Here is a 27,758-nt window from a genome sequence, read left to right on the forward strand (position 1 = left end):
CTCTTTTCGTTCCTATTCACTCTATATACATCGGACTTTAAGTACAACTCTGAGTCCCGCCATGTGCAAAAGTTTGCCGACGACACTGCGATCGTGGGATGTATCAGAAATGGGCAGGAGGAGGAGTACAGGAAATTGATTCAGGACTTTGTCCGATTGAGTGACGCAAACCACCTGCACCTGAACACCACCAAGACCAGGGAGATGGTGGTGGACTTCAGGAGAACCAGAACTCACCCGGTTCCTGTAACCATCAAAGGAGAATGAGTAGAATTTGCCCAGACCTACAAATACCTGGGTGTGCAGCTGGACAACAAACTGGACTGGACTGCCAACACAGAAGCTCTATGTAGGAAAGGGCAAAGCCGACTTTACTTCCTCAGAAGGCTGGCCTCCTTCAAAATCTGCAAAAAGCTCCTGAAGATATTCTATGAGATAGTAGTGGCAAGCGCCCTCTTCTATGCGACAGCGTGTTGGGGAGGCAGCGTCAAGAAGAAGGATGCCTTCGTCTCAATATACTGGCTAGGACAGCGAGCTCTGTTGTGGGCAAAGAGCTGGACAGCCTAACAACAGTAGCTGAGACACGGGCACTGGAAAAGCTGCGGTCAATCATGGACAATCCATCGCATCCACTACACAGCATTATCTCCAGACAGAAGAGCAGTTTCAGCGACTGCTGTCACTGTCTTGTACTACGGACAGACTGAAGAGATCTTTTCTTCCTCATGCCATGAGGCTCTTTAACTCTACCCGGCAGAGTAAAAGCCCACAGTAAACCACACCACCTACATTGCAGATTACCGAATTTTATTGCAATATGTATTCTGTGTAGCACTATTTAGTTATTCTATATAACACGCTACAGTGGGCATTTGCACGGTATATATTTGTATATTGTATTCTTTTTGCTTTATTATTGTATTGTTCTCAGCTCAGGGATGCTGCTGGAAATGTGAATTTCCCTTCGGGGATAAATAAAGTATCTATCTATCTATCACCTGCTGGGGAGTCGTTAGTTACAACACTCGTACCTACTTAAAATAGGTACGAAAATCCACCAAATGTGCAGAAATCTATGTTGACTATCTCGCGATCAAATATGCCATGATAATTTCAAAATGAAGTTTGAGCGCCAGCAGAGAGCAGGCAGGATAAAGTCAAAAAGGTCAAGCAGCGTTGGACGGAGGCGACCGGCACGAGCATCACTGCTCATCCGCGGCGAGCGCTTGTGTCATTTGATTGACAGGCCTCCACATCTAACCTTCACCAAAGTGTGTGGAGGGCAGCAGCGGCGGGGCTGAAGGGGGCAACGCTTGTCAGCCCCTGTTGAGCTTCATACGCTGAATCCCTTCACATGGTCGTCTTGGAGGACGAGACGTTAGCAGGGCGGACAAAGGTTGGACGCGAGTTCACTCGTCGCATGACTTCAAGTTTGAAACAGTAAAGAAATAAAGGTTCAAGTGATTATACAGCGGTACAGCTACTTATAAATGTAATTAGTTCTGCGAGTAGTTTTGTTTAACTATCTGTCTAGCTTGGTCATATCCCTCAAGTGGGGTGACCAACAGAAAGACAAAAACATACAAAAAACAAAAGAAATAAAAAAGGGGAAAAGTAGCAAAAAAACACACAAAAATCTTTGGACCATTGCCAACCCAAATGCCCAAGTACCCAAATAAGTTAAGCACCTCGGCACCCAAGTTGGTCATGCTTTCATCCCTCCAGATGAAACGGGACACAAGAAAGCGGCCATGTAACTCGGGTCAGGGTGACACAACACACTTCTGTCAGCAGCAGGGCCCGACAGCTTTCACTGGTTTACCCCTGCCACATCATACAGATGTCCTGCCCATCCCTTAGAACGCGTCTAAACATCTCACTATCCTTTTACAACACCTTTCCACTCATTCCTATCACCAACAAAAGCTCTAGCTTCAACTATATTTAGACCTCTTTCCTGCAGTGCCCTCATAACACCATCTATCCACGTCAATCGTGGCCTTCCTCTTGGTCTCCTTCCATTTACGTCTTCTCTGTAGATCCTCTTCAACATTCACTCCTCATCCATCATCTCCATGTGTCCAAACCAACCGAGTACTCTCTCATCCAAACGCTTGCTCAGTTCCACTACTACTCCAGTTCTGTCTCTCGCAATTTCATTTCTCAATCTATCCAATTTTGTCATTCTTAACATACTTCTAAAACACTTCATCTTAAAATATTTAATTTCGTTCTCAAATCTGCGTTCAGGATCCAAGTCTCTGCACCATACAACACAATCGGCACAATCACACTCTAATACAGTCCCCTCTTAACATCCATACTCATACTCTTGACGTCATTAGCTGCGATCAATAAAATGGTGCGAAGAGATTTTTTGTTACCTGAAACATTTGTAAGTAGAGACTCTTTTTGAATGTAAATGCCCTAATTTGTTCGACAAAACTATATTTTTTTAATAGATGATAAAAAAAAAAGCATCAGAACATTAAACAAATCCATGTTAAAATTATATGTACGCACAATAAACCTAAAATGAGAGGAACATAATGTAAAAAAACAAAGAATAAAGAAAATAATAAACATTAATTTACATTTTATCTGGCCTCTTTGTTTACTGGTTCAAAGAAGTGTTTTTTGTCAGGCGTTTCCTGAAAAACTGATCCAATGTCTGTCTGTCTGATGTCTGTTTTTGCTGCATTTTGACAATACGTCGCAAATGCACAAGGCAGACGTCATCATAATGAGCGATGTCCCAACCTATCAACACTTTTTTCTTTGCACAAATTTTGAGACTTTGTGGAATTTTCCCTAAATGCACCTATCAATTATTTCTTTCTTTGTTTCGATGGCCAGAAAAAGTGTTTTCCTCTTCTTTTCTCTTTGTCAACTTTTCTGCATGTCTTTTGTGTGGTCTCTTATGAATGATATCTCTTTGTGACGGTACCATACAGTAGACTGTTTATGTAGCGGGAAGGGGATGCCAGGATTCGCGTCTACGCACCGGTTACCAGTTAGAACTCTGAGAGCGGCGAATGACAGTGCGTACTGTAATGTATATTTGTATCATGAAACCCCTTTGTAACTAGAGGCAATATGTTTCCGTTCAGGTACTCTGTAACCTGAAACTTATTTATGTAGAGACATTTGTAAGTAGAAGTATCGCTGTAATTCATAACATAACCTTGCTTAAGGGAGGTACAAATAGTGCTGCATCTACGACTTATTGGTTACTGTTAATTTCAGACTAAAATGTATTACTTTTTTCCTACTTTTAAACACTACGGCTTTAAAGATGCGGCTTGTTCTCATTTTTGTTTTTTATTTTTTGCGAGACGAATGGTTGCAAAAGTGTTGGCAGGGAGGCAGGGACTTTGAACGTGGATATCTCAAGCTAAGGGATCCGTGTCGATGCAGCAGCACTCCTTCCCCCGTCCGGCAGCATGCCCCCTTTTTTACTTCAAACTACTCAAAATGTTCAGGGGGACCCTAGCTATGTGTACATGCATGCTTTTTTTCATGCCCCCCGAGTGTTTTTGATCCATGCTATTTCTTTGATGATAACTAATCAGAACCATCAAAAAGACAAAATGTGTAAATATACATCTCAAGGGATTAGACACTCCTATGCGGACTGTCTGCATCTATCAATCCTAATCAACTAGCGCAGCAGTCAATATTAATTAATTGGGATTAACATACACAGGAGTGCAACAAAATCATTTTACAAAAATGCTTTAATCTTTCTAACAGCTCCTGCATCCTGCATGTCAACGTCTGCATTGACCAGCCGGCAGAGATTGGAAACTGCGTTGTTGCTGTCTTGGACTTTTTGCTCAATTTTACACATTACTCATGCTTTTATATTGATGTTCACTATGTTGTGTGCATTGTCAACCAATGCAAAATCTATTGATGCCAGATCATCTTGTGAAGCCCCTTCTCAAGGTTTCTTATTTTCTTCATGTTGAGGTTTTGAGTTTTTCCTTACCCGCATGTCTGCTTCAGATAAGGGGATGGTATATTTGTGGCCTGTGCAGTACTTTGAGACATTTCGTGATTATAGGCTATACAAATAAATGCGACTTCACTTCAAAAGTGGTGTTGGCTGATTGAATATTTTAATGTGGGAGCAGGTGACTAATTATTGGGTTTATATTTCTTAATATGACATCAACCTTTTTGTCCCTGATCTGAAACATACCTGAGGGCAAGGAAAAACTAAAAAAAAACTGAGCAAGATGAAAATTAAGAAACCTTGAGAAGGGGGGACACATGGGCTAATCCCTCCTCCAGGATGACCAGTCTTTAATGCATGTTGCAAGGGCATCATCAGACAATAAACAGTCAACATCAACAATAAATACAATTATTAACCAAAAGTCACGGGGGAAGAAACAGTTGACAGCAAAGACAAACTTTTCCAAATCTCAGCCATTAACAGATTATCTATTTGTTTTGCAATTTTTTTCAATGCCTCTAAATTTCAGAGTTTCCCAAAGCCTCAACAGGAAATATATATTTCATTGCCCCTTATCATAGAAGAGTTCAAGACATCATCCATGCATCCATCCATCCCTTATCTGCTCCTCTTGTCCTCAGTAGGGTCGTAAGTTTATAGAAGACATTTTTATATTTTTTTTTTAAATGGAAGAAAACCTCTTTAATCAAAACTTCGTACGAAAAAATAATAGGTTTCCAGAATCAGCCCTAGTCCTAGGGCTGTTACTTTGACCAATTACTTACAAATTATTGACCGTTTTTAGCGTTTCATTTAAGGCAAGTGTCTCAAACTCAATTTACCTGGGGGCCGCCAGAGCTAGCGTCTTGTTTAGGTTGGGCCAAATTTTATGTTCCTCTAGGAAAACTTTGATAAAAAGATCCCACTGTTGTAAAATACTTTGTTAAAATTTGCTAAACAAAATGTAATCTAAAAAAAAAAAATCTGATAAGGGAATCCATAATTTGCGTGGGCTGCGCTTACATTAAAAGGACCGTGTGCAATGTTCCCTCGAATTTTCCACGGGTCGGTGAGCAACGCTTGAAACAACAGTGAGCAACCATAATCCCAAGTGTGGCAAGATAATTAATTATCAAACATGTCCAAAACTTGACATCAAGTTACATTTTGCTGAGTTTCCGGCAATGCAAAATTATTTTTCTCTTTTGAATGAATTGACTCATATACTATTGCAAAGGTTGTACGGCCTACAAACGTCGTCTGTTCTTAAAATTCTTTCACAAGATATCCATTTATTTTTGTTTTCTGATATATTTTGTCGCATAATATTAACATTTTGGGGGGCTTATTTAGTCGGTACAGAACTGTACTTAATCACATTTTTTAGTGTAAGTACAATGTTGGCAACAAGATTCACTTGATATAATTGGAAATTATTTGAATGCAACGCAAACTTTTTCTTATTTTTTTCCGTGGTTTTTTTCTACTTTTTTTTTTAATTCCTTTAAATAAATCTCATTGTGTTTATTTTTTCGGAGCTGTTACTTTTTTCTTTTTGTTGTTGTTGTTTACTTTTTTCCTACATTTCTTTCTTTTCTTTTTTTCTGGCTTTTTTCTCAATTTTTCCTTCTTTTTTTCTCTTCCTTTTGTTTCTTTTTTCTCAGCTTTTCACTACTTTTTCACTTTGGTATTTTTTTATTTTTTGTTCTATTCCCCCCTTCTTTTAAGTCATTTTGTGCATATTTTTACATAATATTTGGTCATGTTGGGATTAAAGAAGCAAAAACAACTTGAAGAGCCGTTTAGGACCCGAAAGAGCCGGTTCCTTTTGGTGAGCAGAGCCGAAGAAGCCGGTTCTCGACCAACTCTACTAACTTTACTCAACTTCGTTCTACTCTGACTCGACTTCAAAATACCGCATTTAGGACACAACGTCAGGGGAAGCCGTGTATTTTTACCTTCATGGACTGTAACTTTGACTTAAGTCGCTTCTTAATTAGTAATTTTGAGCCCTCATTTTTGTGCGCCGGCTAGATTTTCTTGTGCGCAGAGAATGTGCGAGCAGTGCGCAATTGCGCACGCGGGCAGCTTAGAGGGAACACTGTGTAATATTTGATCGCTAGATGTTACCGAATTGTGTAGTGCAACTGAAAACAAGTGCGACAAAGCACAAGGGAGAATACAAACTACGGAGACTCAAAGTGATCCAACCGCACCATTGCAATAAAAAGCTAGTGCAAGCTAGCTAATCACAAAAACACAGAAAGAGGATGTCTCACGTCTATGTCGCAATATTGGGGGGGGCGTGTCCCCAACCCCTGACCTCTAATACTCGGTTCTGTTTTTAGTCGTTGAATCATCCGCACCAGACAGACAATGTCTTTATTTTTGAGGCCTTGAAAGGGTTACGCAGTGGTTTGAGAAAGGGTGGTTGTGCGAGGTAACACTGCTACACTGAAAGACGAGGTCTTACGTCTCTTTTGCGGTCTATCACTATTCTTCACAGTATGGTTGCCCTGGAGCTGTTGTCTAGGAATATAGGGCTCATATTTTACGCAACACAGCCATCATTTGCAATTTCTTTCAGTAGTTAGTGAATATGTGCTCGTCTTTGTAATCGTTATTTTGAATGGTCACATGATCCGAAAAAATGTGATGTAAACAACTCGGGTCAGAGCCAGAGCATGCCAGACTAGAGACTGCGTTATCTTTCGAAAGCCAAAGTGATGAGTAATCCAGTGGAATTGTGATAAATTAGATGGAGGAAGGGAGAGAGGAATGGGAGGGGGGTTTATTTCCAGTTTCACACAAGCAGGTCACAACATGCCATTGTGCCTTTTCCCATCATTACAACCCCTAAGAACCCTAACCCCCACCAGAAAGACAGCACATCCCCTCTCTATCAATAGATAATTTGTTCTACTCTATTTTTCCGTACAAGTTGACCCAAATAGGAACTGTTGGTGACAAGCATACGTTCAAAGCCCCAAAGGTTAAAAACCTCTTTAAAAGTTGATGAACACACTAATGTGCTTGAACACAAAACGAAAATTCACTTGATAGTGAGTGAGACAATGAAAGACAGTGAGTGTCATTATTGAGGGTTATATATCACCGCACCGCCGTTTCAATCCTGTTGAGCGCAGAAATCGAATTTGATGCGTGCTTGCCGAAGCAGTGCTAAAAATACATTTGGTTCGGTACAGTACATAAACTGCACAGTTTCAACTTCAGTTTACAGTTTGGTGTCACATCAACAGACCTCGTTTTGGCTTTACATCGCCAATGAATCCTGTATATGGAAGCTCATTAAATAATGTAAATGGTCTGTATTTATATAAGTGTAAATGGTCTGCGTTTATATAGCGCTTTTTGAGTCAATGAAGAACTCCCAAAGCACTTTACAATGTGCTTCACTCTTACCCATTCACACACCAAGGCAATTTCGACATATAACACAGAGGAGCCGGGAATCGAACTTGTAACTTCTTGATCCCAAGACGAGCGCTTTACCTCCTGAACTACTGCCGCCCCGTATTTTCACTGTTGAGACACTATTAGCGGCATTAGCTCAGGAGGTAGAGCTCCTCTTGGGATCAAGAGATCGCAGGTTCGAATCCCGGCTCCTCCGTGTTACATGTCGAAGTGTCCTTGGGTAAGACACTGAACCCCTAATGCCCCCAGTAAGCAGGTTGGCGCCTTGCATGCCTGCACGGCCGCTATTTGTGTGTGAGTGTGTGTGAATGGGTAAATGTGAAGCACATTGTAAAGCGCTTTGGGAAGTCTTCATTGACTTGCAAAGCGCTATATAAATGCAGATCATTTCATTTAATTTATTGATTAACACTTGATTCTAGATGGCAGCGAGCACGTGTGAAGAAGGTAATGGCTCTCCAGCCAAATTTATATTTCTTAAGACAATTCTAATTTTAATAATATTAATTTAGAGATCAAATGAAAAATACCCTTAAAACGCCAGCCAACCACAAAGAGCAATTTGATCGGATGAGTGGTAGGGGTGGGCGGACCTCTGCCTACACAACACACTCCTCTCTTTCTCACATGCGCCCTCTGCGCTGAAGGAAAATACATCGGAAAGCTTTTCGTTTGTGAAATTTTTACAAAAGAACTCTGCTTGCACCTTCATTAGGTATGAGAAAAATGAAGGTCAAAATGAGCCTTGGCAATCTTTAGTAACTGTGGGAGGGACACAAGTTCAAAGTGATATATTTTTTTGTATGGGAAACAGGCTCTGGCATTATTATTTAATACATTTGATGAAATCATCAAAAGTCCCACAGTGAGATAAAATGTGCCAAAAAATTAGCTTTTCTTGGAGAGTGTGTTTGGCGGTTTTTCTGTCAATGGGCTGGTATAAACTGACTTGAATTCCACCGTTCTGCCTCAACCATGCATGCACAACTAAGCTATGTCACACTTGTTTACAAACACAGAAAAGGGCTCTTTATCCAGGTCGAACTTCATTAAAAACAAAACTTCAGAAGTCACAATGCAAGATGTATTGTATGGTATTTAAAAGAATTTGTTTTTTTTCTTACTGCTGCAAAAAAGTTCAGTATGATACCTGTCAATTGGCGAGAATTGACTCTATAAAGTCAAAGTCTCATATTATCAGTGTTGGGTATAACGCTGTTATAAATAAAGTCATTATGTAACAGTTATTTTTAGGTAACAAGGTAAACAAACTCATAATGTTTCCGCCATTACAACGCTGTTTCTGTTACTGATGTTCCAAAGCGGTACGTTACTTTCAATAAATTAAGACAAGGCGTGTTGGCGTGGACGGGTGTTAACTTTCGTGCCACTCGCAAGTACTGGTACCTGAGTGCTCATTTGCTGTATTAAACTGCCATGGTTAACAGAAGCAACTCGTGCCTATGTGACAGGAGTCAGCTTTAGCTCACTAGGAATCACTGTAACAGGCAAACTATCTGACTGTACGTCACATTTAGTTAAAAAATAAATATATTCTAACGGGCAGTTAATGTTGTTGCATTCATCTGTGTGTCAGTGTGTGTAAATATGTAAGTGTGGAATACATTGTAAAGCGCTTTTGTGTGCCTTATGAGGAAAATGCTCAGTTACTCCTGAATTAACCCATCCACAAGTGAATCCCAATTGTTACGTCCATTTACACTGTATGTACTGTTGGGAATTAAACTATTAAAAATGTATCGTTTACCAAATTGTTCGAATTAGTTATCTGACTCCATTAACTAAACATAACCTTTATTTACCCAACAATGCATGCTCGTTTCTTTTCGGGAAAATATGGGCAAAAGACCGGCATTTCCACACGGGGGCAGATTTAATTTCTTTAAGTATTTAACTAAGTGAATTCCATCGAATTAGCCTAATTAGTGTCGCTCTTCGTCGAGCCCCTCTCTCGATTGTCCTCCGATCTCCTGAAGTTCCTCTGCCCACGTCTTTTCACCAGCTGGTGTGCCGGGTCCTCCCATGGGCGTGCTGACTCCTCCCATGGGCGTGCCGACTCCTCCCATGAGCCAGATGCCAGCCTCACTACCTCCTTGCCGAAGGGCGCCGCGATGTCTGAAAAACTCACAACAGCAGAGCTTATCAAAACAATGCCTGACGTTCTTGTGCGTCTGGCCTTCTCCCGTCAGCACTCACAGGAATTCTGTTATCAAAATACGTCTGATGCATTCCAGACAGCCTAACCTAATGTATCATGAAGAAAAACAGTCAGTAAATCTCTCTACTGCATCAAACTGAGTACATGTACTTATTATGTAGTTAATTTCATAATATCCTTTATAAAATGTATAAAATTCTTCAGTACACAAAAAGGATGATTTGTTTTTTTAACAGTACTCAGAATTAAAATAAAGTGTACATCTTGTTTCCAGGGTGCCGGAGACAGCTTCATTGGAGCACTGGCATACTACATGGCTCGGTATTCCACAATGCAAATGGAGGAGGCAGCCCGGAGAGCAGGTCAGGTGGCAAGAGTGAGCGTGCAGTCCATGGGGACGCAATCTTCGTACCCGCACAAAAACGACTTGCCAACTGAACTCTTCTGAGAAGGGTTAACCATTCCACTCGGGTCTCACAAGACATGTGAATTTGATCTTCTATTAAATGTGGTGATTTTGAGCCATCTGATCAAGAAATTAATGGCAATTATACTGTATTTTTCTGACTACAAGGCGCACCTAAAAACTCCAAATTGGCCAGAAATTGAAAGTGCGCCTTATGTGTGGATACGTTTTAAAATGCACACAGTATTTATTGGTGTGCGATACTACACAAGGTTTTACGGTATACCACCGTGTTTGTGTAATAATGTCTTTGACCAAAATTGCAAAACATTGTTCCCAATGAGAATTGAACCTGGCAAAGGCGGTGAGAGCGGTGAAATCTTATATAACGTATGAAAAAGCATTCGATTTAATCTCATGATCACACTATTTTTACTCAGAGTGCCAGAATAAAATGTTAGAGAATGGAGAAAACAGAAAGTCGCCCTGAAAGATTTAACCGCAAAGTCCGATTCGTCATCAGATACACCGAAGTTTCCCTCGCCATTCTATTACATTTATTTCAGGGTTTGTAGACCTTCTTCATAGCCTAATCTAAGCACTTTTTAAGGACTTTCAAAGCCATCTCCAATTTCTCCAGCACCATTAAAAGAAGAATGAATTAATAAAAATATGTATTTATTCGTGCTATCATTTTTATTACTACTGAGGCCACCAACACTAACAATGTATCTTAAGTGGGTGGGATCCAAGGAAAGCAGACATTTTTATTTTCCTTCATTTAATTTAGTGGTGTCAAACTCATTTAGCTCTTGGTCCAATTGGTAAAAAAAACATTCTAACGGGGCCAGACTAGTCTGTGGCATTAAAGAGTGCCTTAGCTGGAGGGCTGGGGGTCTTTTTGGAGACTCACAACTGATTCAGGGATGTAAGATTTGATTTGTATACGATTATTGAGGTTTCATTTCCTCAATTATTTTTCTTGACTTCACTAAGATTTAATCTCTTGTAGTGCTTATCATCTGTGCATTTATTAAAATAAAAATAGCTGAACAACATTTGAATTTATTTCTACTACTCTTTATTCAATTTGAGGAACGTAAGAAAAATAGCACACACTCCTTTAAACTATTGATTTGATGATTAAAATGTTGTACTGCTTTTAATTTTTTTATTTTTACCTGATAATGGGATCCTCTGTCAGATTTCCTATATATTATAGAAAGATAAAGCTTTTTAATACTTCTACAAAGAGGTGCTATTTTTTATTTTTTATTTTACTTTAAACAGTGCATCTGTGGCTTCTTCTAATTAAAAATAAAATGATGTTTCAACAACGTTCTCTGGTCTACTAATGGTATTCAGTAGATTTGGGAGTGGCTTTGGTGACATCTTGAAGAAATAAGTAAAACTGCATGTCATCGATTGGCAATCATTTTTCTCTTGAGCGTCTACTAGCACTGACCACATAAAATGATGTGTCTGGCCACATTTTGCCCGCGGGCCTCTTGTTTGATACATGTGATTAACTGATCTATCGAGTCAGACTGTTTAGAAACATGGCAACAATTTCAAGCATTCACAAGCACTTCTCCCGAAATTAAATGACTTCAAACCTAGAAAAACACGTTAAAATTCAAGCATTTTCAAGGATTTTGAGCACCCATACAAACCGTTTTTCATATCTTTAAGGACAACTTTGTTTCCCCATTCTCCAACATTCATTTCAGGTAGTGAGTAAAAATAGTCTTTAATGATATAAAATCCAATGCCTTGTCGTCTGAAATCACTGATGGTCTAGTCCAGGGGTCTCCAATGCGGTGCCCATAGCTGATCCTGTTCTGAATCATTGTGATTTTCTTGCAAAATATATACATTTTTTAGTGGTTGACTGAGAATATTTAACCCTTCTTCCAATAATGAACCTGGTAAAAACATAGTAATACCATAGTAACAACACAAAGACGTTTTACATTATGACATTATTTTCAGGGTCCGTGCAGCTTTTTCTTAGTGAAATTAAAGCACTTTTAAGGACTTTAATGGCCATTTTCTCCAGTAGTATTAACATAATACATTACTTTACTACATCAAAGCGGAGAACTATGGATTCATTCATGATGGACTCATCTGTTTGAATTGCAATAGAGCATTGACAGCAGACTTGTTTTACTTGTCTTCATTTAATGTGTAGTTTATCGAGTCAGAATGCGGGGAAAGAAACAATTTTAAGCATTTACAAGAACTTCACCCAAAATTCTAGCACTCTTCAAATTTTGAAAACAACATGATGTTGACAATATCTGTATTATTTGCCCTCATGTAGGTTTTAGATCAGGTGATGGTGTCATAATAGTCTGTGGTTTGCAATAGTCTTTGATCTGTGCAGCCCTTTGAAACTCTTTGTGATTAAGGGCTATACAAATAAACTTGACTTGATAATTCAAACATTTTCATGGATTTCAAGCACTCGTACGAAACCTATATTTTAGAAATGCATTACAAGCATGGGGCCCTTTGTGCTAAATAGTAGCAAAAACTCTCAGTTTGAAAAAGGTTGGAAACCCCTGGCCTAGCCAATAGTTTTCGGCAATCTCACCGCAGCAACCCATGTTTAATTCCTGTTGCATGCAATATACTGCAATCTTGGTCAGTGACAATATTTCAAATGTTTAAGCATTGAACTAATCTATACTGTAAATATATAAAATGGGCAAGTTTATACACGACTAACTATGGTAGCTCTTACAGTAGTTTTGAATCTATGCGCCTTACAATCTGGTGCGCCTTATACTGCAAAACATACAGTACATCCATTAACTGTAACAAATTGCTGGAAACACAAAGATGAAGTAATGCACACAAGCATTTGTTTTTAAAGGTATTTGAGTTTAATAATGTGTACAAACAACTGACAATGAACTTATCATGATTTATGTTATGAACATCAAGGAATCAAAACAAAATGGACCTGTTGATAAATAATAATTTATTTGACAATAGAAGTTGTTCACTTTTTCGCCTTGGTTGTTTATTCTTTTGTGAACTAAGATGCCAGGCCTTTTTGCACTTTTATTGTCCATGTGCTGATGTCCACTTTACACAGATCGGATCTTCTTCTTCTCAAAGAATAGGACGTGCTTGTTCACTGCAGCAAAAAAACACATTTTGAAATTTTGGATTATAAAAACACATTGGACGGTTCAAAGAAACTAAGAGAAAGGGAATTTCAGTCAAATGTCTTATTTTTTAAGCGCGGTACCGTCAATTCCTTACTATAGTACTTTATTTCTATATTTAAATTCATTCAGTGCCATAACGTATACATAAAGTTTTCAGAAGCATTGTCCCCAATGCCAAAACTTTTTTATTCTTTAAGATATTTTAATGTAAAGTCGGATGCAACTCATCAGTAAATATCAAGGCTCTGGGGATAATTTCAGTAGGAAAAAAATCACAGTTAGATGGCAAGAGTGGCTTTGATCAGATCTTTGTCCAGACATCAAGGGAGCCCCTTACTTCCTAGTTTTGCTTTCTATATCCAGCAATTGAAGTGAGTAGGCGGCCCCGTATGGCGAGTATGGGCTTAGTGGAGCAGTGTGGTAAGAGTAGCAAATACTGTATATCCGCAGGAACGCGCTCGCCACGGTGACTTAAACACTGGAAACCTAAGGTTTTTCTAAAGTTCATGAATAAGTTCAGTGCTCTTGCTAAGTGCTCTTGTGTTTATCGAAAGCATTGTTTAGATGTTGGAGGTATAACAAATTTTTAAAAATGCATATTTATCCACAGAACTAATTTTTTGTAGGCCTTAAAAAAATGAGTCATAATGGCAAAAATTGGCTGGCACGGGCTCTTCCCATTTAAGAGAAACCTCTGGCATTAATTGAGTTAAACACTGTGGCTTACAATACATTTTTCTTTTCCAATCATCATACATGCTGACACTAACAACTAAGGAGGGGTACACGATAATTATCAGGCTGACAGTTATCGGACTGATAACAGCTTAATATAACGTCAGTTTTCAGCCCAATAGGAAAATATACCCAATAATTAATCACCTGCTGACAATAGTTTTTATAATAATCAGCTTTAATGTAAAGTGATTTTTTTCATGCAGTAGTAGCAATATTTGGTCTTCTCTACGACTTTGTTATGTGCGCAAGGGATGGGAGAGCTTAAGATCAGTTGTATGGCACATCAAGTGTACAGACTGTTGTGATCGTACAGGCTTCTGAATTATAGTCAGTACAGTACATCTAGTTTTGAGAATGTGATTGTTGCACTCCTGTGCATGTTAATGCCAATTTAATGAATAGACTGCTGCGCTAGTTGATTGACAGCTCTGGAAAAAGTCCACAGATGGGTGTCTTAACGGTGGCACAATGTGCTACTTTTCTTTACATTTCTCTGATGATTTTTTTTTTAATATACAAAACTCAATTCCAATGAAGTTGGGAAAGTGTGTTAATTGCAAATAAAAATTGATCCAAGTAAATTGCAAATTCTTTTCAACCCATATTTAAATGAATGCACAGCAAAGACAACATATTTATTGTCTTCACTCATAAACTTTATTGTTTTGGGAGAAAATCATCAACTCTGTAATTTGATGACAGCAACACGTGCCAAAATAGTTGGGACAGGTGTCAATAACTACTCAGAAAGTGGATGAATGGAAATCAACCAACTATTTGCAGGTGAACAGATGAATTAGCAACAGGTGAGAGTTGTTACTGGGTATAAAAAAGGGAGACCCGAACAAGCTAAGTCATTCACATGCAAGGATGGGGCGAGGTTCACCTCTTTGTGAACAACTGCGTGAGCAAATTGTTGAACAGTTTAAAAACAACATTCCTCAAAGTACAATTGCAAGGAATTTAGGGATATCATCATCTACAGTCCATAATATTGTGAAAAGGTTCAGGGAATCTGGAGAAATCACTGTGCGTAAACGGCATGGCCGTAAACCATTATTGAATGCCCGTGACCTCCGAGCCCTCAAGCGGTACTGCATTAAGAACCGACATCAATGTGTAAAGGACATCACCACATGGGCTCAGGAACACTTTGGAAAACCACTGTCAGTCAATACAGTTCGACGCTATATCCGTAAGTGTGGGTTAAAACTTTATGTTGCAAAGCGTAAGCCATTCATCAACAACATCCAGAAACGCCGCAGGGTTCTCTGGGCCCGAGCCCATCTAAAATGGACTGATACAAAGTGGAAAAGTGTTCTGTGGTCTGATGAGTCAGTTTTCCAAATTGTGTTTGGAAATTGTGGACGTCGTGTCCTCCGGTCCAAAGAAGAACAGAACCACCCAGACTGTTATGCACGCAAAGTGCAAAAGCCAGCATCTGTGATGGTATGGGGGTGCATGAGTGGCCAAGGAATGGGTAACCTGCACATCTGTGAAGGCACCATTAATGCAGAAAAGTACATTCAGGTTTTGGAACAAAGTATGTTGCCATCCAAACAGAATCTTTACCATGGGCGCCCTTGCTTCTTCCAGCAGGATAATGCCAAGCCACACACTGCACGTCTCACGACAGCGTGGCTTCGTAGTAAGAGGGTGCGGGTGCTTGACTGGCCTGCCTGCAGTCCTGACCTGTCTCCCATTGAAAATGTGTGGCGCATTATAAAGCGCAGAATAAGACAAAGGAGACCCCGGACTGTTGAACAGCTGAAGCTGTACATAAAGCAAGAATGGGAAAGGATTCCACTATCAACGATTCAACAACTAGTCTCCTCACTTCCTAAACGTTTATTGAGTGTTATTAAAAGGAAAGGTGATGTAACACAATGGTGAAGAAGCCCCTTTCCCAACTACTTTGGCACTTGTTGCAATTATAAAATTCTAAGTTTATCATTATTTGCTTATGGAAATAAAGTTTATGAGTTTGAACATGGATAATCTTGTCTTTGTGGTGTATTCATTTAAATATGGGTTAGAAAAGGTTTGCAAGTCATTCTATTCTAATTTTACTGACATTTTAAACTTTTTCCCAACTTCAATGGAATTGACTTTTGTAAGAAATAGATGTGAATGGGTATTTTTTATGGCTGTTTGAGCCTGTGGCCTAAAATCTGGTGTGGCGTGTACAGACACAAAGTTCAGTTCCTCCCTAAGATTGCACATGCAGCTTTTGACCAGGTGCGCTCATAGTCTGGAATTTATTGTAATCCATCTAGCCTACCTTAGAACAGCAAAACATTTGTTTCTTTGATACTTTGTTTTGTTTATGCCAGTGCTTAATAGACTATATTTGGCAGTTCTTATTCAAAATTTTGCTATATGTCAAACCAAATAACAGGCACTTATTATGTGTGAAAGATCAAGCTATGCATAGACAGTAAAACAAGAAGCAACTTGCTGCTCCTGAGAAAATAGATCCCTTTTAGCCTTGCTCTCCAGCATTAGCATACTGCCAAATTGGTTCTATATGGACGGAGAAAGCTCAAAAAATGGGAATAAAACGCCAACACCAGAGCTGTGGTTGTGGAAGACCAGGCAACGACTGCACTTCCTGAGAGCGCTCAGGAAAAACAGACAAAAGCAGTTTGTATCCTATTAGATAGCCATAGTATGGTATGGTGGCAGCACGGCAGCAAACAGAAAAAAACATACATTGTCATCAACACAGCCCAGGAAATCATTGGCTGCTCTATGCCCAGTCTGGAGGACATTGATCACAACATGGCAGCAGGGCCAACAACATTGTATGGTAGACACTACAGGTCGCCTAAAACAAGGACTAACAAGTTTACAGTTTCTTCCCCAGGGCCATCGGCACCCTAAACAAGCTCACAAGACTGAAAAGATGTATATATATTGCTTATCTATAGAAAATGAGTATTCATATCTCATTGTATGACTAATATTGGTATTATGTTGCTTTTATGTTATTGCAGAACTTTTCAATTGCACTATTGTTACGATGCACTCACAACCAGTCTGCATGCACTACCTTGTATATTTTTTACCATCTATGTTTTTTTTTGTATTTATTCTCAAGTGCCATCTCTAAAATTGTTGTAAACAATGTTCACTATGTTTTTATCAATGAAAATGTGTAGGGAATATAAGCATTTGCTTCTGACTACCCCTTTCGAACATATTATGTAATATTATTTTGTTGTTGAGTTATTGTTTTTGCTCTGTTTTTATTTTAATGTTCGAATAAAGTTTTCATTCATTCATTCAAAATAATAATTATAATCCTTAAAAAAAGGCTTAGGTCTTTCACATCAACTAACTCACTTTTACACATTAAATAATGAACTTCAATAATTTGACTTGTCTTTATTGTCATTGATAACAACATTGTTTATAGCAAGATTAGACATGGCACTCTAGGATAAACACGTAATAAAGATTTAAATGAAAAAATAAGATAAAAAGAATGTCACGATACATAGGCAAAAATATTCACAAAGTAGTGCTTCGAGACATTTTTCAATACAACTGACAGTCTTACAAAGTTGTTTAGGGTTGCGATGGCCCTGGTTAAGAAACCATTTCTGAGCCCGTTAGTCTTTATTTTTGAGGGACCTTTAGCTTTCACCAGAAGTCAACAGGTCAAATAAGTGGTGGCCAACTTAAGAATACTATGCTGAGGTATCATAAACTGGCAATGTCTTTCATACTGGGTAGAGAGCAGCCAATGATTTTCTGGGCTTTGACGATGACAGTGTTTCATCCGTCCACTACTGTGTTGGTTCCAGCATACCAAGCATTGCGATGTATGCCAGAATGCTCTCCGTGTGGCTTTGTAGGTCACCAGCAGCTGCAGTGTGCTGAGCTGAACAAACACTAAACAAAAAAATCGTTCTATTTCACCTCCATGTGTAACACAGCCAAATCTTACCAAACGGATCATGTTTGCGTAGCACCAATTTGTCACGCAGACGGTTTCTCTTAGTGTTGAAGCAGTAGCCAGTCCCAGCAGCGCTCATCATCTGCACAAGGATGGCCCTGGCAAAGCACAAAACATTTACCTTGCTGGCTTGCTCCAGAAAAAAGGAACAAAAATCTTGCACATCGTTTGTCCCTTACTTTGATTTCGCCTTTGCCACTGAAAAACAAATAATCAAATGCTTAAAGCAACTCAAATTGAAGCGATCTCCGTATTGTCATTACACAGAGTGTCATGAAGTGCACATATACACATAGAATTTAATGCATACCTGTCAACCTGTACGTTTTTGCCGTACAAAGTACGTTTATTATGCATTTTAAGACGTGTACGACGTACAAGAAAATCTGTACGGAGAAATGAAAATTTGTCAATTATGGTTACCATCCGGTATACACCAACTATCACGAAACGGCAAATCAATCAAGTCAGTTCGCCGCGGCAGCCTCTATTCTCTGTATCGTTTTTTTCGTTGCAAACGAAGCGAGCGTTTGATGCTACTGTGCACATGCGTCTGCCGCTGTACTGCCTAATTTCAACTCCCCTGCAAAATCCTCCCCCATCGCGTAAACGTGCATTCTGCTGCGCTTCCGACAATAGCTTTATTTGTTTTAATAAGCTCATTATATAGCGCAGCAGAATGCACGTTAACGCGGGGGGGGGGTGCAATGGGGGGGCGGTTGGGCGAAATTAGGCAATACACTAGAAGACTCCTCAACAGCTGCAGAAGTGATGCTTTGCCATTTTATCGCAGAGCACAACAAATCTCCAACAGTTGTCGATCACTTCACAAGGCTTTAATACTTTTCTGTCCCTGTTAAATAGTCTGTTTGCAATTTAAAATACAAGCATCAATGATTGATATTGTGGTTTGGTTTACAAAATAGAAATGCCAACTATTGTTTTCCTCCAAAAAATATATTTATTTACAAATTTAAATGTAAAGTGTTATTAATGGATATTTTAGATACACTGATAACAATTGTTCCTGATTTTTTTCTAATAGAATATGTACAGAATGATATAACGAAACACTAGTACAATATAACATGTTAAACTACATAAATAAACAGGTTTGAAAAAAAATATGGAGTAAGATTTTTTTGTATTTTGTAAGGGAAAATAAAACAGTTTGTAAGGGCATGGAGTCGTTAAAGTAAAAGTAAGATTGAATTTAAATGTAACATAGAAAGTAGTGCAATTATCCATGTGCAAATGAATATATTTAAATTTACACAACAGAGGTCTGAACACAGTATAAATACCCAGTTCGCAACAATTAAGATGGTAGCAATCGATGATGAAAATGGTTATTTACAGACTATTCATAGAGCTTCTTTCCAAACAACAAATCTCTATTCAAAACGCAAACCTTCAATTAATGCATAAAGCGAAAGACATTCACGCTTAAATAAGGTAAACATTCAAAGCATTCAGTACTACTACTACTACTAGTAGTAGTACTAGTGCACTATGCTATGAAGATAACACTATTCCCCCATAAAATAAAAACAACGTGTGTTTATCCACAGCTTTAACATCAGGAAAACGGGCATTGATACTTACAGTTAACGGAGGTGAGAAGCATTTTTTCCGCGGAGAAAGAAAACTTGAAAATAGGAATTAAATGCGTAGCATTTATTACTTTATGATTTGTAGCGTCAGCCGACTCGCAAGTCACATTGAAACATAAACTTCCGGGTGACCTCACGGTTATTTCCGCTAATGTATTTTATAGTCACATGTATTTTTCCTTATTTTGTTTCAACCAGAAATGAACCCACCTTATCGTTATAGTTATGAAGTAGAAATAATAAGTGTTTGTTTTTCTTTCACTGTAAGGGGGGAATATGCATCGTCTCAACTATAATTAAAAAAAAGTATTTCGTCAAAGTATCTCATCTCATCTCATTAGCCGTACCGCTTATCCTCATTAGGGTCGCGGGGGGGCTGGAGCCCATCCCAGCCATCTTCGGGCAGTGGGCAGGGGACACCCTGAACTGGTTGCCAGCCAATCGCAGGGAACACAGGGACAGACAACTCATTCGCTCATTCACACCTAGGGACAATTTGGACCGGCCAATTCACCTGAAATGCATGTTTTTGGAATGTGGGAGGAAACCGGAGTGCCCGGAGGAAACCCACGCAAGCACGGGGAGAACATACAAACTCCGCACAGAAAGTCTGGAGCTGGATTTGAACCCACGACAGGTTCCCATGACATGAACTGTGCCGCACAAGCGCTAACCACTGCGCCGCCGTGCTGCCTTTCGTCAAAGTATTTGAAAATTAAAAAATTGCGATAAAGTTCTTTTTTTCTGTTTTGCGTTTGAAAAAGGATAAATACGTCATACATTCTTGATTAATTAGAAATCAACGGAATGTTGGAAGCCTTGGACGTAACCAGCCCGTTTTGGGGGACTCTTAATCACCCCCAAAGTCAACCCAAGCATCCCCAAAAGGTGTAGCATTTTAAAAACTATTTTCCATAATAAAGTACAGGATATGCTTGAGTATGATATCATCAAAAAGGAAAAAAAGGAAACAACACAGCATTGGAAATACTCCACTGCCTTGAAATGGTTCAGTCCATTTGATTTTATGACGTTGAATTATCATCTTCGAGGTAATAAAAAAGCTTGTTTTTGATAACACAGAAGTAGATTATTTATTTAATGTTTATTATTCATTACATAGTTAAATAACTGGATTAACATTATTGATGACTGAACTATGTTTGTATATGGTTGTTGGTGTAACGGGAGAGAGAGAGATAAGACATTCTGGATGCTCAGCACCTACAAAACCCTAAAGCTAAAATCGCCGTGATGTAAGCCATTCATTATTTTAATATTGCTTCTTATGGCTTACAAATTCAAAAATGTTATCCTCAGACCAAGTAAAAAGGATATAACAGCAAAGCAAAATCAACCATTTGAAAATGTTCAATAATGCACAGAGTACTTGGTTGCAAATACTTTTGCACGGATTACTACATTAATGCAGCTTACCACGGAGGCAATAAGCCAGCCAGGGTTCCCGCGGATCCCTGAAAAGTCTTAAAAGGCATTCAATTAATTATTCTAAAAATAAGGCCTTAATCTGCATTCAAATGTCTTGAATACAATATTCAAAAGTCTTAAAAACTGACCACATACGGTTTATGTTTCTTGAACTAAAAACATTCAGTAATATTCATTAATTGTCTTTTTAAAACGGGGCAGCACAGCGGCGCAGTGGTTAGCATGTGAGCAGTACAGTTCTGAGGTCATGAGATTGAACCCCCTGTGTGGAGTTTGCATGTTCTCCCCGTGCTTGCATTGTTTTCCTCCGGGCACTCTGGTTTCCTCCAACATTCCAAAAACACGCATATCAGGTTAATTGGACGGTCCAAATTGCTCCTAGGTGTGAATGAGTGAGCAAATTGTCTGTCCCAGCAACCCTGAACTGGTTGCTGTCTGGCCAGCAACCAGTTCAGGGTGTCCCCTGCCCACTGCCCGAAGATAGCTGGAATTGGCTCCAGAACCCCTCAACCCTACTGAGGATAAGCGGTGCAGATAATGGATGGATGTCTTTTTAAACCATTTACCAATTTAGCTTGGTCGCAAACATGGTGTGATCACAATAACAGAATTATCAAAACGTTGATGTGGTCTCAGTTGAGCATTTTAGAACAGACGCATGTCTTAGATCAACCCACAATACACATTGCAACTTCGGACATATACATTTTACTTTGGACCATGAGAAATTGTCAATACAATGTGAAATTGCTGTCCAACGAATGTTTTCGCCATATCTAAAAGCGATTACAGCAAATGTGTATGAGGCACAAAGTATTGTGTGCAAGAACATTTTCTTTGGTTTAAAAAGGCATTCAAAATGTCTTGGAAAGTCTTGAATGTAACTTGCCTTAAGCTGTGGGAACCCCTGCTAGCATTGTTAAGGAGTAATTTATACCAAGAATACTCTAATGCCATTCTTGAGCTCATTTAAATTGTTGGGCCTGGTGTCTTCCAACTTCTTCTTTACAATACCCCACAAATTCTTAATGGTGTTCATGTCCAGGGAATTGGCAGGCCCATCAGGGACAGTTATGCCATGCTCAGTACACCAGTGACTGACATTTTTGGTACGATGGGCAGGTGCTAGATCATGCTGGAAAATAAAATCACCCATTCCATGGATAAGGGGTCCTAACCTATGGCTTGCAGGCCATGCAGTGGTACCTCTACTTACAAATGTCCCTACATACAAATGTTTCAGGTTTACGAAGTATATGAACGAGAAAATATTGCCTCAAGCTGCCTCTAGTTACGAGGTCAAAGATACAGTACAGTATGTGCTGCTGTTCGGGACTCCCAGAGTTTCCCGGACGTAAAGAAAAGGCTATCACTCTAAATCTGCCTGGCAACCCGGTTTACATGCATGCTACCAGCATGCTCGTCATGTCACCGTCAAAGTTAATAGTTCAGTGACAAGGAGGGGTAGGGTTTTTGGCATGATAGCGGGGAAGAGGACGCAGCCATTATTCAATCAGCCAAAATTAAAGACATTTTAGCAAACTCCATGAAGTCTCAGGATTTGCTCGCGCGTTTCCGACGGATTTTAAAAAGCCTTCAAGAGCACGTTATAGGATACTATTTTCAATAAACGCGAGGCAAAAAGGTAAATAAATATTTTTATTATTTCCTTTATTTTTGTTTTGGTTTTTATATTATATGCCTCTCGTTCTATGTTTATTGTGCGGTAATCTAATTTTAACGTGTATTTGTTTCATATTCTGATGCTCTTTTGTGTTTTATCAAAAAAATATAAGACTGTACTTTTGAGTTTTCAGATAACAAAGCTACTCTCAGAGTGAATTAAACTTGTAAGTAGAGGTACTGTGGTTTTTATGGCCAGGAGACAATTTACAGATGAAAATTTTGATCTGCCCTCGACAGTTTTTTTTTTTTTTTTTTTTGGTTTGAACAAATTTATTGACACTAATAACATAAAACAATCTTAACAATCTCAACAGCAATCAAGCACATTCACAATATTATATTTCAACATGACGTTTAACAGCAAACACAATGTGAGGTTTGAACAACCCTTCTCGAAAATCTTAATAGCAATCAAGCATATTCACAATTTCGTTATATAACATCTTTGTTATTGTCAATAGATCCGTCCAGGCCAAAGTCGATTGTTTTTGGTCTGAACAAATCCACCGACACATACGTGCAAAGCCAATGCAGTGACGCTTCATAAATTGGTTCGGTCCATTTTATAAAGGGCATAGTTTCTACTAAAGTCTATAGTCAAAGTGTCAGACACCGTTTGAGCTGTATGACGCCAAAAATCATTTTTATGAAAGCTCATTTAACAATTTAATTCATCTGTTAAGACAACTTATGATGATAACCCACAGAAAAAACGTTAAACTCCCCAAAACGCCAGCCAAGAACACAGTGCATTTTGATTGGGTGAGCGGTATGAATGGGCAAAGTTGATTGGGTGAGTGGTGGGCAGATTCTCTGCACACAAAGCACTCTTCCTTCCCTCTTGCACGCGCCCAACACGCTGAAAAGAATAACTCTACAGCCGGAAACTTTTCATTTGTAGTATTTTGTGACATTTTTGCAAAATAACTTTTTCCATCTTCTTTTGAAAATATTACTTACAAAAAAAAGTCAAATGAGCTTCAATGATCTAAAGTAACTGTGGGAGGAACACAAGTTTAAAATGGTATATTAGATGATATGGGACGCGGGCTCTGCCATTACTCTTATTTCCTAATTTTTATCAAATTATTAAACATCACTCAGTGAAATAAAATGAGCAGAATAATTTGTCGTGATTACTGATTGGCGCCAACAGCCACGGGACCTGATTGGCTGTTGGTCTCCTTTCAAACCGTCAGACCGTCTGCGAACCTATGCTCTCAGCTAGGCAAGCTTTTTTGTACTCTCCGACATTATCCTGCCCTGATTTCCTGCCTGATACCTGTTGCCGACCTTTTTCTGGACCCGTTTCTGTTTTGCTACCCGTCCTGACCATCGACCTGTTTTCTCGCTGTCAACGACTACTCTTACTCGACACGGAAGTGCCACTTCCGCGTTCCTGCCATCTGCTACCCGTGACCGACGATCATCGGATCGTGGATGCAAGCACTGCTCTCTTTCTTAATAAAAACTGAGTAAAACGAATACTATTAGGTCCTGTCTCCGTTCCTGGTCTGTGACATAATTGCCTTATGTCTGAATAGAGGGTTTGGTGGTTTTGTTAAATTTAGTCTTGAAATATATGTGGTTGTCTCCCAAAAATATATAATAAAATGTATATTTTGCTATGATGGCTCCTTGGGTCAAAACGGTTCCCTAACCCTGCCAGAGAGCTTCTTGGCGGAATGAAGCATGTAGCGCTCTAAAATATCTTAGTTCACAACTGCATTTACTCTGGACTTGATAAAACACAGCGGCTCACATTGCTCCCCAAACCATTACTGACTGTTGGATCTTCACAAAGGATTTCAAGCAACTTCATTTTTGCTCCTCTCCAGCCTTTTCCAGACTATACCACCTTGATTTTGAATGGAATACAAGACTTGCTTTCATCTGAAAAGAGGACTTTGGAACATTCTGCAGCTGTCTAGTGCTTCTTTTTCATAGCCGAAGCATTCCATTGTCTTGAATTCAGAAGTGGCTTGATCATGATAATACGGCTATTGCAGCTCATTTCTAAGACAGGTCTGTGAACAGTGGCTTCATGAGGTGAGATATTTCAGGGTTTTTTTAAGCTGTATACCATAATCAGCAATATTAAAACAATAGTAGACTTGCAATATTTCATTTGATGTGCGATGAATCCAGAATGTCAAATTTGGTTTTGTTTTTAATAGCATGACAAAAAATAAAAAACGTTATCATAATATTCAAATTTTCTGAACTAGTCCTGTAATTAAATTGGTGTTGAAAAGGTGAACGTGAGGAAAACAATTCTAGATATACACACCTCAGAATGGAAAATAAAAGCCTTTGACAAGGAAAATGCAAGCATAGCCTGAAGGCGTTCTCCCTCAACTCTAGTTTCTAGAGACTTGCTAGAAGGTAATTGAAAATCATAATCTGTATTTTCTTGTCTTAAAACTTCTATAGACAATGTCACAGCAAGTAAAAGAATAAGGGCTTTCCCAAACCAAACACACCGGATGACAAGCAAAGTTTGTAGTCCCCTCAAAGACTGAAACACTGCCTTATTAATTTTTACTAAGTGACGTGCCCGACACTAATATTTCATCACTAGATGGCACTGTGTTGTCTGGTGTGAGCAAAGGCCAGTGCTACTAATTGCCACAGTGCCACAGCATGGTGGCAGGATGCTGGACAAACATGGCGGCGACCTAAGTGTGGATTCAATTGTGTAAAAGAAATACAAATTTCTCGACCATTTTTTTTTTCAATAAAATTAACCGCGGTATCATAGTTCATGTGTTCTTGCCTAATATTCAAATTGATGTTTTTTTTCTAACGAAGTTATTTTGTACCACTAGGAAGCACTAAATATTACACAGCATTTTGTTGGCGCATAAAGCAGGGGTTTACAACGTGGTGCCTCTGGGCACCAGGGTGCCCCTGACAACAGTTGAGGTGCCCGTGGACCTATTGTAAAAATAACTCATCGGTGCTGGGTCATTGTAAATTTCTAGTTAAATGATGTGTTTATGAGTTGACCACTCGGTCGATTTAAACATTTTTTTAATAGTTAACCTGGTGATGTAGCAACAACATAGTAATAACTCAAATAAATAAATTCTATTTTAAAAACACTCTATATTCTATTATAAAAACACTCTATTTAAGTGTTGGTAATTTTTTTAAGCAATGATTTAAGTGAGTAGAATAAGAATCTATTTATGTATCAAACACATTTATTTATTTATCTTTTTTGTCACGTAGCGGAGCGGGGAACAGGAAATAAGGATCATGTAGACGTACTCACAATTTATTGGGGGAGAGGAGGAGGGCGCACAATCGATCCGGGAATCGATGGTCGCAGGAGTGGATTAGAAATCCACTCAAAAGAAAAGAATGTCCAAAAACAAATGGATCAGACCGAAAACAAAACAGGATCAAACGCAGGCAGATTTACAGACTAGGTATTTCTCAGAATTAAACAGAAATTGCAGACATCTCACAGAAGTCTCACCAAAGTTTAACAGGTATTACAAACGATCCAGCAACTCACCCTTCAAAGGAACGTGTTTAAATACTGTCAAGAAGCAATCACTCAATGCAAGGCGGGCGGGGCCAGCTGGGCGCCATGGCAACGGCGCCATACATGACATTTTTATTGATTTGTCTTACAGGAAATACAACAAACTAAATAACAATTCATCGGTTTTAGAAAGCAAATGAGAAAAAAATGCATTTTTTTCAGTTAGCTATGTGGCTACTTTTAGATTCTTAAAATGTGTCACTAAGTATGTTGTCACTATCGCATGAGTTTTCAGCTATATTTGTTTTGTTTTTCAATCAGCACATCATTACTTCTGACAATCACATTATCAATTTTGTTGTTATAAAGGCACCTTATGCGTATCCACATATTTGAATAAGGTATTCACTTCTTGTGTTTACTTGAAGTTCCAATGATTCCAATAATTGGGGACTTTGAGTCTGGAATACGTTATCAGAACACCTGCAAAAGTCAGTTAGATACAATTTCAACAAAGGTCTGTTTGTGAATATGAAACGTCTTTTCTTTGCAGTTCAAGTTTTCCATTTGTCTAATCTACGCCTTTTTCCTATAAGACAGAGGGGGAAATAGTCTTGCATGCTTTTTGGAAGGAGACTGCTCTCCTGGACAATTGGCCCGAGGTTCACTCTGTTTTATTTTATTTTGTAAGTTTGAAATAAATGTCCTCAACTAAACTGCCTTCTTTAGCTTTATTTTTCCTTCGTCCAAATACTCTGTCTGGTAACGGAAACAAGACACAGCATAACACGGAATGTCTACACCAACACTCCCTTTTTAGCTTTGTAGCCAGTCATCTTTCTACCTTTTAAATTTTTAGCAAGTTATCTAGGTAGCTTTTTACATTTTTTGCCTGCTATCTAGCTAATATCCAAGCCTTTTTTAGCTTTTCATTTGGCTTTTTAGATGGAATTTTACTCTTTAAGCTAGTTATGAAGCTCCTTTTAAGTGTTTTACCTGTTCCTTTCTGGCTAAACATCAAGCTACCTTTTCCGCTAATTAGCAAGACATCTAGCTATTTTAGAAATGCAAAAGGCCACTGGGTGTTCTTTGCATTAATTCGGAAATAAAAGTAGCTCACGTCAAGTCATGTTAATTTCTATAGAAAAGCACAAGAAGTCTCAAAGGGCTGCAAACTACAGACTATTATTACACCAATATAATTCAAATGCATGACAAGTGGGTTCATCAAATAAGCAAAAATAACACAACTTAGATGTTCTCCAATTATGGGTATCCCAAATCCATAGGTATGTACTACAGGTACATGTTGATTTTTAAAGTGTATTATTCCACAGTCAAGACCAGAGGAATAGTCAACCAAAAGGAAAAGAAACTAATTAGTCACTTGACCTTTGGTATCCTGATCTGCTATTGATAGATGTTGCGGCATACATGTGATCAAAATGTGTAAAGAAAAAATACTAAGCCTTATCAAAAGTGTTCAAATACGACCATGTGCTGAGTGAGTGGCACTGACGGTTTTGAAATGAGCACGAACCAGGCAGCTGTCAGGATGTGTGAAGGAGCTTGCGTCATTGTGAGTTAATTCTGAAAATTAGGCTTGCAACCACTTGCAACTCTCCTCCTCCTCCTCCATACTTATTCAGCACTCA

At 38.8% G+C, this 27,758-nt stretch overlaps 2 protein-coding genes across 5 annotated transcripts in view; one reads left to right on the forward strand and one right to left on the reverse strand.

Moving 5' to 3' along the window:
* Positions 1–13,146, forward strand: part of rbks (ribokinase) — an 83,854-nt gene extending 70,708 nt beyond the window's left edge. For 3 of the 4 annotated variants that reach the window (XM_088353734.1, XM_088353733.1, XM_088353735.1), the window contains exon 9: positions 9,850–13,146. In XM_088353734.1, coding sequence (XP_088209860.1) covers positions 9,850–10,023 — 174 coding nt within the window. In that variant the 3' untranslated portion in view covers positions 10,024–13,146. Of the gene's footprint in view, positions 1–3,753; positions 3,888–9,849 lie in introns of those variants that run through there. The other variant, XM_088353737.1, reaches the window with a different exon arrangement.
* Positions 12,850–19,607, reverse strand: mrpl33 (mitochondrial ribosomal protein L33). Its single transcript, XM_088353738.1, has 4 exons — positions 19,468–19,607; positions 18,042–18,060; positions 17,854–17,960; positions 12,850–13,129 (listed from the first exon to the last, which is right to left on the reverse strand). The coding sequence occupies exons 1-4, from the start codon at positions 19,487–19,489 to the stop codon at positions 13,080–13,082; spliced, it is 198 nt and encodes a 65-aa protein (XP_088209864.1). The 5' UTR covers positions 19,490–19,607; the 3' UTR covers positions 12,850–13,079.
* Positions 19,608–27,758: the final 8,151 nt, after the last annotated feature.

The sequence above is a fragment of the Urocampus carinirostris genome, chromosome 15, assembly GCF_059441175.1.
Source record: "Urocampus carinirostris isolate Australia breed hairy pipefish chromosome 15, RoL_Ucar_1.0, whole genome shotgun sequence".
NCBI classification, from domain to species: Eukaryota; Metazoa; Chordata; class Actinopteri; order Syngnathiformes; family Syngnathidae; genus Urocampus; species Urocampus carinirostris.